The sequence below is a fragment of the Manis pentadactyla genome, chromosome 8, assembly GCF_030020395.1.
Source record: "Manis pentadactyla isolate mManPen7 chromosome 8, mManPen7.hap1, whole genome shotgun sequence".
NCBI lineage: Eukaryota > Metazoa > Chordata > Mammalia > Pholidota > Manidae > Manis > Manis pentadactyla.
In genome coordinates this window covers 29,257,351-29,271,488 of record NC_080026.1, presented here as the reverse complement: position 1 = coordinate 29,271,488, position 14,138 = coordinate 29,257,351, and the positions used below count along the sequence as shown (strand labels likewise).

The 14,138-nt window shown below is 33.8% G+C and overlaps 1 protein-coding gene across 1 annotated transcript in view; it reads right to left on the bottom strand.

Annotated features, from left to right (window-relative positions):
• The window catches only part of LRP1B (LDL receptor related protein 1B), a 1,911,502-nt gene that overhangs the window by 784,755 nt on the left and 1,112,609 nt on the right, over positions 1–14,138 (bottom strand). Inside the window, exons 12-14 of the mRNA XM_057505633.1 lie at positions 10,084–10,264; positions 4,015–4,234; positions 1,960–2,149 (exon numbers count right to left, since the gene is read on the bottom strand). Coding sequence (XP_057361616.1) covers positions 1,960–2,149; positions 4,015–4,234; positions 10,084–10,264 — 591 coding nt within the window. The remainder of the gene's footprint in view (positions 1–1,959; positions 2,150–4,014; positions 4,235–10,083; positions 10,265–14,138) is intronic.

Sequence of the window (14,138 nt, the reverse complement as noted above, 5' to 3'; positions counted from 1 at the left end):
TCAGTTTACTTTTACAGCTAAACACATTCTCTTAGTAATACAGAACATAGTGTTTCTACAATAAAGGTTGCATAAAGAGTTTAGTAATCAGGTATAAAAGTTTTCATTTTAATGTCCATGTAATTAAAAATTTACAAAAGCACTTGCATTTAAAAATTACATGTCAGTGGCACTGTTTGGAATACCAGATACATTCCTCATAAATACAGAAATACATTCTTCATATTTCTATCAGAGGCATGTACTTTGTTGCATATGATCATGACACATTAGTCCTCTGAATATTCACTTAAAATGCTTATACAGAAAGATACTTAAAAAATACATGCCTCCTGATTGAAAAATGATAAGGGATAATTAATTCATATTCAATATGTGCTAGGCACTGTTCTATTTTACTCTTATATAACAAATAGTTATTTAAACCTCACAGGAACTTTATAAATTAAGCATTTCCTATCTTTAATAAATCCTTCATGCTGTGTCCCAAGTTTGAGAAGGAGAAAGTGTTAGGACCCAGATTTGAGTCCAAGTCCATTTTAGAGCAAGCCAGGCTATTTTTCAGCCCACGTGTTGCCTTGAATTGAGATTGTGAAAATGTCATGAAGTTTGGCTAGAGGGAGTTCAGTAATGACATTCAAGATGAACAATTTTTAAAAAGAATGGAAATGGGAAATGTGATTGTACATTAATTGGTGTAATGAAATTCAGGAAACTAATAATTGTGAAATTAGACGGAATAACAGTCCTGAAAACAGGTCCCTAGAGGACATTAGATGGGTAGTTCCTGTTCATAGTCTTGCCTCCAGTTCAGAGTAGACAAATTACAGTGGTCCAGGGGTGGGGTGTGGGGAGCAGGGTTGATAATGAATGTAACAGAAAATATTATCATTTGATCTAGCCAGGCAATTGTCTTCATTCTTCATTTCTTGTCCACAACTATAGCCTATACCATGTCAATTTCATTTTTAAAGATAATTTTATCTTTTATTAGCTATTGAGTCTTCTCACTTTACAAACTTCCACTAATTTACAAAACTGCATTTGTATCTTAGTGAGGCGATTTCAGTGCAGTAGAAAAAAGAAAAGGAAACTCTTAAATAAGATACTTTGCTTTTAAAATCTCTGATTTAGCTGAAATATCTTCAAAAAACTCTTGTTTCTGGATAACTTCCTATTGAAAACATATGCTTTGAAAACTCTGGATATAATTTCTTCATCCTGAAGTTATTGAAATGCATGCTCATTAAATTTTCACAAGGATATCTCCATAAAAGAAAGGAATAGCGATGATTAAGAATCATAATAAAGTCTATGATATCATTTACAAACCTGTTCTTTGTTTAGTACCTAAGTTCTGAGTAATGTTATTTGGGTATGGCCTACTAAATACTAATAACTAATGTAGATAAAACATACAATATTACCTGGTATTAATAAGACATGAATGCCATGGTAGAGTATTTCACTTTCATATCATCTAAAATACTTAAATATTCCCTAAGTGTACATGAAAACTAACCAGATAAATATACTAAGACACTTTTTTAGAATACTATTTTTTCTTGTATAATGTACTTTTAAATATGTTCCAATAGCATTCTTTTCCCACTAAAAGCTTTTCTTACTGATCAGAATACTTGGAAATCATTAAGAATATATTTTTTTCTTTCTTTAAATAATAATCTTTTTTCAGTGAAGATGGAATGAAAAAGGAAGTTTTTGGAAAGAAACCTTGAACTTCACTCAAATAGAATTCCCAGAGTTACGCACTTGGACTATTCTGAACAATAAATAATAAATTTTTGTGGTAACCAGATCTAAGATTTGATTGACTTTAGGGTGACTAGACACTTTTTATCACAAAACTTTAGCAGTGCTGTCAAAATAAAGTCTTTTTGCAACCACTGTGAAGTATTATTATATGTGAAACTCAGAAGCAATTCTGTTTTTTAATACCTTGTTGTTTTCGTGGATCATAAATTTGAAGCCCAAACAGGGGTGGTCTTTCATGCCTCAGTAATGTCACCTCATTTGTTATCAAATCTAGTTGAAAAATGGAACCATTCATATAATCAGTCCAGAATACAAAATTCCCATGATGTGACAGTCCAAAAGGATGGTTCAACTCTTTCCCACTGTAAACAATCTGTAAAATATAAACACATTGTGAAAAATAAGAACTGACCTTTAGAAACATAACAATATTTAGAGAAAATGATATTCAGATAAATATAACAAATAATGATCTAACATCTTAACTCATATTTTCTTTCTTTATATTTGAAAAATAGATTTCACAATGTGAGCATATTTTTCTGTTTTTAGGACATGCTATTGGAAGGAGACCAGTTACATTTCATGCATTTAAATACTCTTACAAATGGCACTATGTATATGGTCAAGAAATGCAAACATTAAAATGACTTTGCCTAACACTCTTCCCTGTCTCATTTATTTATGATATTCCAGTATCAGATCCTGGGATAGAAACTGATCTGAGTAGTTAGTATCATTATATATACTGCCATATTGTTCATCCAATGGCCGAAGATTACAACATGGTCTTATGACATCGGGAATGAAGGAGATTCTCCTATTTAATTGGACCAATGCGAACTGCAAATAGCTAGGAGAATGACAGAGAGGAAGGTAAAGATTTTAATTCTGAACATAGAAACATTTATTAGTAGTAAATAAACAAAACTTACTAATTTCAGTTCTGATTATACTAATATATTCTTTACATTCCAGTTATATTTTATTGTGTTTGAATGAAGAACTCATGTGATACATCTAGTTTCACGTGTAGGGTTGCAGAAGGAGAGTAAGGGATATTATCCCCTACAATGATAATACTTCTTCACATTTTATCATTTATAAAATGTATACAATATGAAAAATATTTTGTATTCATTTAAGATTAGAGAATTGAAGAAGTTATTTGTTCCTTTTATCTGAATTCTTTATACCAAACTTTCATATATTGAATAATTGAGATGGTTTCTTATTTTTATTTTCTCATCTTCATCAAGACCAAAATATGCTGGCTCTTCAGATGTTACATATATTGTGTACATGTCTATTTCAAATGAATCATAAATATTTATTTAGCACCTGTTAAGTATGTGGCATTAGCTTAAATGCCAATCAGATTTACTTATTTGGGAAAAATATTTCAAGCACTGTTAGAGTCAAACAATGAGTGAAATAGTCTTAACTGATCAGTGTACTATTTATTTCTCAAACAGAATTCATAATGAATAGGCTCCACCAATTGTGCAGTCTTTCTTTCCAAATCAGAAGGAAGTGCATGGTCAAAGGAAGCATTTTATTAATTTCTATTGTTCCTTTTTTCCAGTATTTAACTAAACAGATGAAGTCTGTTCATAATGTTCTATGTACTTAAAATAATTATAAGATAAAATATAGAGGTGGTATTCTTGTGATCACTGCCTCTGCCACACAGTCAACTGCATCCTCAGTTTCACCAAGAATTTGGAAATCATTTTGTGATGATTCTACCAAATGAAGCAAGAAGTTGGTATCTATTCATACCAATAAGGCTTGAAGTTCAGTTTATTCTTGTGTTTCAGTTCCAATGTCATAAAATTCTTCACTCAGATGAATGCATCATAATTACTTTTTCATAATATATAGGTTAAATTTCAGCTGCAAATATTGAGGATATTTGAATAGAGCTGGGTTGCTTGGTCTTAGCAAACTCATCAATAATGTAGAAAAACTGCATTTTAAACCAGCTCTTGATATTCTGAGAACTTCTTTTAAAAATCCCACAAATCCTGGCATACCACAGTGAGCAGGGACTGGTCTCCCGGGGCCAAGCGCCAGCTGCACTGCTTAATGCTCAGGCTCCGTTAGCCACCCCACAGAGACTACTGGCAGCCACCTCAGAGGGGTAAAAATAAACTTTCAAGTATTTTTAACACAGCACAACAAGGCCCTGTGAAAGAAGCAGCCTGTGGGATGTAAACAGCAGCATTTGTCTTTTACCTTCCTGTGAGTTCCATTCAAAAACACTTTTTCAATATGATCATAATAGGCGTCACACCAGTATAATGTGTTGGTGTGAAAGTCGAGAGTTAAACCGTTTGGCCACAGCATCTTTGAAGTCACAAAAATCTGCCGATTGAAGCCATCCATCCAGGCCTTCTCGATCCTTCCCACGCTGTCATCTATTTCATCTTCCTCCCAGTCTGTCCAATACATCCAGCTAAGATGTTACAAACAAGAGCACACACGTTATTGCTACCAGCCACCACAGAGAGCAACACTTCTTCAGGCTTGGCACCTTCATAAAATCTCATCACATTCTGGATTGTTCTCCTAGCTAAACGCTTATCTGCCAAGGGGAGGGGGCAGCGTTGAAGCACTAAAGGAGGTAAAGGTTAGTTTGGTGAAGCCACTCTATTTAGCCCAGGATAGAAAACCCACTATTACCATTACCACACTCACTGGCCTTATACACTAATTAACCTAACAGTAAGTGCCAAAACTGGTTTCCTTTGGCATTGATGTCAAGTTTGGGAAATGATTTTTGAGGCACTTAAAAGGATTTGAGGCATTACTATTTTTAAATATTGTCCACTTCATAAAACATATAATCAACTATGTGATTAAAATGCAGAGTGACTAACAGAACTCATGGCATAGTTAATGATATACTCCAGAATTTACTCCATCTCACATTAATTATTATTTTTTTAAAGCTTTCAGTTGGATTGTCTTTGTTCTACAGGGCACGGTCACACTGGGTTTGTTTGACCAGGTTCTAATTTGTCTTCCTGATGCAAATTATCTGTGTTTTATTGCTGGCATTATTCCCCCCCAAAACCCACAGAAGATCATTTAGCTGCACATGAGTTTAATAACATCAGGTTGACTGACCTTGAGATGTTGAACTTTAATTTCTATCTCAAACAAAAGCATCTACTTTAAAAACAAATCTTTTGTGTGAGCTCTAACAGTGGGAGAGGGGCCTTGAGCTAAAATTCCAGTACCCTCACAAATAAGGTTAAAACTCTCCACATGTGTTGTTTTAGGGTCATGTGAAAGTTCCTGAGTTATTAATTAAATGGTAGGTTTTAATTCATTCACCTCATACACAGCTTAATAAAGTTCCAAAGCTTTTCTAAGCTGCTGACCCTAGAAATGCCCTTATTAGATCGTCTGCCTCCTGCACTTGGCGGACCCTAAAGAATGTCTGAGGTAATTTGGGAAAAATCTGTCTCCATGACTAAAAATCCTACTGTGATCTAAACAGGCAGATTTGAAACAACTGAGGATTTAACATACCATCCATTACTTCATACCAGTCAAGCTCTTTTTAAATTATCTTAACAGTTTACAACAATGCTGACATGCCTTTTTAGACCTGAGGGAGTATATTGAGATTGGTGAACTTTACTAAGTTAAAATACATTTTAATGCTAGAAATAAACTAATTTATTAGCATATAGTAATATGCTTATATTGCATCCTGAATGTCCTTCAAGTGGTTTTATTATTGGGCCATTGTAGGAACAAACAGAAGAATCATTCTATTTGCTCATATCCTACACCAGTTACAGGTACGACCACTTGACTTCACTGTATAAAGTTATTTTGTAAAGAGGAAATACACAGATTTCTCGTCTCTACTAAACTTTCCCAAAATCTTAAATATGGCTAGTCAATAAAGGTTTATTGTGGTTGCCAATTCATAACTTTTTAAAATTGCAATTATCTTTCCCTCTAGCTTTTCCTTTTGACCATAGCAACACTCTTCTCTTCTGTGACTCTCTTCCCCAAATCACACATCCATTTGTGTGAGCACTCACATGCACATATGAGGGATAATTCAGGGTATTCTAAAACAATATTTTGTATCGTTTTGCTATTTGAAGAAATAATTGTGATCTGATATATTACTTAAGAATATTTTTATTCAAACAAAATATAAGAAAAGCAGTTTAAATAAGCGATGCCAATCTGGCAGAGACTATTATGTGATGATCATCAACCTCCCATTTGTTATCTGATTAAAATTTATATTGTGAAAGCCTTATAATCAATATCAAATGAGATGAATCCTAAACACACAAAATAAAAAATATGACCTAGGAAATAATCAGGAAGTACTATAAATCTCTTTGTAGGTGGGACTCGGGGTATAGCAAGTTAACAATTAGATTAAGCTGGCCTTCTGATAATATGGCAAGAGAAACTGTAACTCTATTTTTCAAGACCTGTTCAGATACAATATCTTGATGAAGTCTATACCTACACTCTATCACAATAAGCTCTTTCCCTTGTTTATAGTGACACTTTTTAATTACTTTATCGTAGTTATTGCATTTGTGCCTTGTATTATATTTGATAGGGTTGCATGCTGATGATTCCAATTAAAAGTTAAAATAATTATGGATAGGGAGTATTTCTTGTTCATATTTGTACCTTGTAACACTAAGTTTGGCTTTGTTGATATTAATGATGTCCCCAAATTAAATTGTATTGTCTGGTGGTCAAACCTATAAATATTTACATCATTAAGAGCTTCTCTGCCATGGAAGTAAAATGAATTTTACTATTGAAAAACTTGTTTTAGTTGCTAAGATAATATCTAACTGTTAACTAGAAGGTGCATACTATTACTAATTGAGATAGGAATACAGCAGATCCTGTTTGTGGAAAAATATGCACTCAGATTCACACATATTTCATATAGATACTATTTTGAGAAGTCAGAAGAATTAGAGATATAGGTTTCTAAGTTATTAATATAAATTTTGCAATGTGAAATTATTGGAAAGGAGGGGATTCATCTATAGTTATCAGCTTGAGGAACAGTGTCATCATAAGAGATTCCTCTTCAGCTTTACCTCCATGTCAACAATTGTTGAGGTCTGCCAATCTTACTCTTTCAGTGTCTCCGGTCTTAATCCCCACTTTTCTGTTCCTACTTACAAATGCTAGTCGGTCTTTAATCCCTCTTCAAAGGAACTCCTAACAGATTGTTTCTGAGACAGCTGTCATATTGCTATCACTTGCCTTCCTAAATCATGAATTGAAAAATGTGACTTTTATCGCCAAACTTTCCAATTACTCTGTTGTTGTCTGCAAAATAAATTCAAACTTTTAATGACAACATGATGATTTCCCGTATTTTTAGCTTCACCTCCTATTATGCTCCTTCATATGGCCTCTGCTCTATCCTTAATGAACTCATCTCACCACAAAACCTCCACAAAATGCCCCGTCTCTAAACAATTAGTTATACTGTCCCTTCAGAGTGCAGTGACTAACCTTATGATTGTTCATCTCCAGTCTCTGGGACCAACTCCATTCATTTGCAGATCCTATTCCTGACTTCTATTGATCTATATGGTAGTTAATCATAATATATTTCAATAAACAAATAAACAAATCCTTTACTGATTTGGTAATTGGTTATGAAGATTTTGATAAAGCATATCTCTGAATTGAGTACTTTTTGTTAATAGGTCATTATCGTAAAGAAAATCGGTGCTTGCTTCTGCGTACAGGTGCAAATAGGTGTTATGGCAGAAAAAAAGTGTAATTAAAGCAGAGTGCTTTTTCTGAAAGTGTTTTGCTTTAAAGTTACATGATTCTATTTTAAATGGGTTTTTTCATAGTAAAGTTTCTTCTTTTCTGGAAATTGTGTTAGGGTCAAACAATTGGGTAATTAAATTCACATGTTTCTATTTTACTTCTACTATCTTCAAATCCAACCCTACAGAACAGTAAGATCAGTTTTTTGCTTTTTCTTCCTTAAGGTAAATCTGATTACATGACTTCTCTATTTTACCTTTGCCTTGAAGATAATATACAAAGCTCTCCTCGTGGCAGGCAAGGGCCTGCTTTCCTTTCCAATTACATCTTTGTCACCTTCTGCTACATCTACAGCCCAGCGCACTGTCTGCATTTCAGTTCCTCTGACAGTCAAGATTTTGCTCAACTTAACATCTTTAAATGTTACCAGTTTCTTGATCTGAAATACTCTTTCCCTCACTCTCCATGGCTGGTTCCTTCTCTATGATTAAGTCTCAGCTCAGATGACGCCTCCTTAGAGAGAACTTTCAGCAAATCTATTTAAACAGGTCTTGCTATCTGTTAAGTCTCCACATTTGTCCACCTGTTTGTCTTCCTCCATTACTTTGGTCTAGTTGCTTATTTGGTATTCATTTATTGCTCCATCTCTCCACTCCTCACCTTGCAGGTGGCACAGGATGCTTCATAAGGGTTCAGTCCAAGCCTGTTTTGTTAACCATTGTATACCCAGGGCAGAGCTCTGGGCATGTTATATTGTTAGGGGAAAAAAATGTGTGTGTGTGTATGTGCATGTGTTTTTCAGGTTGGTGCATAATAGCAGTATTTTATTTGAAAATATTTCTGATAAAGACATATAAGAGTCGTTCTCTGTAGCACCAGAGCCAAGTATAGGGCCAGTTGCAAGACAGATTTACAGGGATGTAAATATTGCCTAATGAAAAGAAAAAAGGTCATATCAGAATTGATATGACAACTATGTAGATGTTACAGGCTTCAAATCTGTACATGCCTTATATTTGATGCCTTCAAATCTACAGAAGGCATCAAATAGATGTCTCGATATTTGGGAAATGTTGAAAAGGATTCCTGGATTTGAAGAGAGACCAGTGTCTTCTATTTCCTTCCAAATCATATGATTCTATGACTTCCACATTTATGTCTTTTCCCTGAGCACCAAAACCACCTTTTTAACTCTATCTGAAAATATTTTTCTCTAACAGAATACCGAGAAGAAAGATACTGTTTTAAGATATATTTGAATCATCTTGCTTCAAGCAGATTTAGTGTGGAATAAATATTTTCTCTTAAAATTAAGATTGCCTTAGTTTAAAGGTCAGATAGGCAACTTGGTTTAAAAGTCCATGAATAGAAGTGATACTTATAGAATCCACACATAAAATCACTGAAAAGCTTTATAATTATGTCTTACAAGAACATAAAATGAGCTTATGTACTGCTTAGGTGTCAATTTAGGAAGAAGCATAATAGAAACATTTCTAGTATCTGCACTCTGGCAATCTCAGCTTATAAGGTATTTGCAAATGCTTCCTACTCAATTAAGAATATTTTTATGTGTGTAATAAAATATAAAGAATATTCATTTTGTGACGCTATTCTGAAATAGTGACATATAAGCCAGAGAGGGGATAAACACCACGTCAACAATTATACATGTAAAATGCACAAGTCATTCTAATTCTGAGATTTGTTAGGGATTTTCACATTTCTTCAGTAGTTCTATATGAATAGTATTACTTAGGTTCAGATAAGAGCTCTGAATAAAAATGAAAGGAGCCTATATGTCTAAGAGTTGCACAAAAATATTCCATCCGAAAACAGTAGCACATATCATAAAATGATGTCACTATATGGAAACTATGGTTATGTCTAAAATTATATGATTAACAACCCGGCCTAGTAAAAAATAGTGGAGTATAGGGGCTATGAGCAAAGTCTTGGAGACAGACTGTTTGAGTTTAAATGCATATGCCCAGTCTCCTAATAATTGAGTGGTCTTTTGAAGATCAGTTAGCAATCTCTTCTTTGTAAAACAAAGAAAAGAATGGAAACTAATTCAAAAGATTATTGTGAGGATTACAAAATAGGAGCATAGTAACCTATTTAACAAAATGCCTCATCCACAGTAAGTGTACAAAAAAGATTGCTATTTTTTTTTTACTGTATTTCAACAGCCTTTAAAAAATTAATTGATTGCTTCTCTGATTGAATTCATTATTTATCTTGATGTCAGACTGTCTACAATGGAGAATTATGGTGCTTGTCTGAATATATCAAGTAAATATATCTTTTATACAAATAATCTGTTTATTTCAGTTCAATGTATTTTGACATGTTTATTTAGCACATTCTCTAAAAGAAGAAATCACTAAATGAGTAACTTTTTCCATTCAGGTCACTCATATGTGAATGTAAATAAAACAGTACTACCAAATATGTAAAGAAATATTTAATATGCATTTCCTTATATAAAGCTGATCAAATACTGCTTACCCATTAACAGGATCCACCACAATCCCTCTGGGATGGGACATTTCTCCCTCCAAAAGAGTCTTCCGACTCTGAGAAGCCTTTTCCAGCCTGGCCACATTAATGGTCTTCCTATGGCCATCGTTTGTCCAGTAAAGGTTATTTCCAATCCAGTCCACAGCAATGCCCTCCACATTATCTAGATCTACAAGAATAAAACACAAGAAAGAAACAAATATTACAATAGTAGCCACTGTATATGTTTTACTTAATAAAAAGTTTAATTCAAAAAGGAAATAATTCTGATCCACAAATTCTTTATAGTTTATTTTTGCAAATGTTATCATTCCATACAATATTTATCCATTTTATTTTGAATGACATTTTATGTGAGTAACCAGCCCTCTCTTGATATACTTTAATTGAAACAGTGATCCGCAGAAAAAACAGGAAAATACAAGTGATGAGAGCAAAAAAGGGTGAAATAAGTTCTCAGAGCAAAAACAGAGTGATGAAAACTGTGACGAAGAAAATCAAATATTAACAAGTAATATTTTCAAAAAGTAAGCATGTTCCAACTTATAATATGTAATCTGAGTAATCAAAATAATATGAACGCCCTCTTGCCGAGAGATGAAAAGGTCCAGCAGAAGAACACTTTGAAAGCCCAGAACGGGCTTTTATCATGGAACTGCATAAACAGGGAATCTCAAGGAGACACTGAAATATTTCTGTATATTCTGGACTTATTATATTTTAAAAGGGACACTTTTATAGGCTTCTCCAAGATACAGGCAGTGATCACTCAAGATAATATTAAAAATATATCATCTTATGAGTTAAACTAATGCAAACCCTTCACAGAAGGGGAAACTCTTAACACTTTAAAGCGGAGGCTTATTGTCTTTTACTACGCAAAGAGTGGTAGAATGGAGATAAAAATCCAAGTCAGATGATCCCTAATGTAGAGAGCCTTAAAACCACACTATTCCTGTGGCGAGTCCTGTCCTCATTTTTTGCCACTTTGTAAGCCACCTCCCAAACTGTCATCTACATCATAATATAGTTCCATCTCTCTATTGCATGAGAAGTTACTGTGAACTCCTTCTCTTTCAAAACCAGGGATTTTTTTTTTCATTGCCTCCGGGTATGAGGTAGAGAACTGCAACTTAGTGGAAAAGCAATATGTAGTAGCACACTAGAGACTGGGAAATCTACATGGCATTCCTTCATATTCAGAAGTAATACAGAGTTGCTATTATCATATTCTTTAATCATGACCTTTCTGGCCTTGGACAAAAATAAAATTTTCTTTTCTGACCCTTTCTGCTAATCAGCATGTGCCCTGACTCAGAATGACTAACACAATGTGTGATTTGATCTAACTGAAAATCCCATTATAGTGAATCAGATATGTTCTCAATTTCACAAAGCTGTCTGCTTCATTACCATCCAATATGAGTAATTTTCAGAGGTTAATTGTGCCTATGCTTAGAGAAAAAGTTTAATTTTGTCTTTAGTTTATTGACACTTAATTTTCCTGAGCACTTTGCTGCTCTGGCGTAATAGAAAAAGAGTAGCTGTTTACTCTTTTCTTTGCTATTTATCATAGTCTGTGGCTGATTTTTATCTTGTTAGTTGGTTTCCAAAAATTGTATTACATTTGAAATCTACTCCAGTGTGGAACCTTCCTTCTTCCACTTTTCCTTTTGACATGTGACTTGAGACTTTAAATTTTTGTTTGTTTGTTTGTTTTCATATGAAGCAGGTACAATACTATGTAGATTGAAACTTTGTTTCTAACAGTTGGGCAAGCAACTCAGTCACTCTGATCCTTAATTTCTCCACTGGTAAAGTGAAGATGATAATAGCACCTATTCCATAAGGTGATAACAAGGGGTAAGTTAGCTGCTGCATGTAAAACACATAGCATACTGTTTGCAATATTGTAAATTCTCAATATGTTAGTTTTTATTAATTAATTTATATATATATGTATGTATGTATGTATGTATGTATGTGTATGTATATATATATATGTATGTATGTATGTATCCTGGCTATTTTCCTTATGAGTCCTGCTTGATAAGAATATATCTTGTTTTTCTCTCTTAAAATGATTGTTTGGTAATATTTCTTGCATTTTGACCAGGGACCAACATTAACTAGAGAAAGTATATACAGAGTCAGTTGTGAATAAGTAAGAGTGGAATGGAAATGAACTCTAAAACACAGAACTTGGAAGGATCTTGTCACTAATTTGTTTGTTCATTTTGTCTTTGAAAAACTTCTTTTTCCTATAGAAGGATAAAGTAGTGGTTAGGATCACAGAGCGATTTATTTAACCTCTCTATTCTTTAATACTCTGATCTTTAAAATGGTTGTGATAATAGTGTTTATCTCACAGGCTTTGAGGATCAAATTAATGTATGTAAAATTCTTAATAGTTGGCACATAGTAAATGTTACATAAACGTGCTGTTAATGTTCTTGCTAACAGTATTATTGCTATTATCATCTTCCCTTTACCTGCCTATCTAGTCTTTCACAATAGCAATGAAACAATTATCCTAGATAAAATAAGCGTTTTTTTTAAAGTGGAGAAAATCATATTTCTAAAACTCAAATACCATTTCAGGTCTGATTTTTACCTATTATACATTTATGGAACAGAAGAGGAAAATTTTATATATTTAAAGTAAGATCTACTTAAGAAAATGGGCCCAAAAATAAGAAGAAAGAAAAAAAGAAAGAAAGGCTAGGATGTGAGCAGTGGCTTTAATTTTAGGGTACATAAGCTAGATCTTCAATGTAATCCATAAGTCTTGATGATTTACAATGAAATTTGATTAACCGAATAAGGAATTATGCCCCACAATTGCCATTATAAAAACAGAGTGACTATATGTTTCCAATGCATCCAATTCTTCATATCCTTAGATGAATGTGTGTGTTTGTTTTTCTGAGTTGTAATGAAGTATTACAAAAATAATACTGAGTGCAGAGTATGGTCACATGCCTTAAATAACTGGATGAGCAGTATGTGTGTAGACATGCTTAGAAACAGGGATGCCTTACTTTGCCACATAGTCAACATTTGGACAGTTTTCCTGCCTCATTATTTGTATAGTTCAATTAATACAAATTCTCTTTGTGCAATTCAATATGGCCTGATCACAGATTCTATGCATCTGACATGAGTGAATTTATATAGTGTGGGAGTAAAGTTTGTCTGCTGAATTTTCTATCTCATGGGGTTATAGAAGTCTTTGTCCAGACTAAAGATTTCTACATCATTTGTCCCCAGTGACCAACTGAGGCTGAAGTTTTCATCCTCATTTTCATTCCAGGTCTTTCCTCAGTTCATTTACTAGGTCATGGAGGGTGAATACACAAGCAGAATAAAGAAAGTACTTTGCTATTTCATTCAAAGAGATATATAAAGGGCATAAAAGGGTCTTATTTTCCAAATTAACAGAATATATTAAAACACAGTGGTTTCCTTCTATTATCAAAAGGGCATTGACAGTTTCAGTTTGGGAGTAGGGTGACACAAATTGTTTCTCTATGACTTTCAGATATTTAACCTTTGATGCAGCAGCAGTGAGCACATGAAAGAGTAGAGAAAGTGCCACAGCATCATAATTATCAAGAAGATGATAATGAAATGAAAAGTTTCAGATACTGTTAAGAACTGAGATTTTACTTTACTTTCAAACTAACAAGTTAGCCCATTATTGTTTCATGGATGATAGTAGAAGGTACAGGACTTGTAAGTCAGATATAAAGAACTTCATTACTCATGGCACAACAGGCAGCATGGGCCTCAGCAGATTGAAGTCAGTTTCCTTTACTCCAAAGTCCCATGGGTTGGCTGGGATGGGCCCTATGGATACCTTCACAAACAGCAGAACATATTACAGGAGAATTCTGACTTGGGAACCCAACTCTTTTATAATGGGCAGTAAGCAAGCCTGCCCTTTGCACTGAAGGGACACTCTCTCTCTTCTCCTAAGGCTCTTTCCTCTACAAACATCCTTTTAAGAATTCTCTGGAATAAAGGTCAATAGATACCTCACT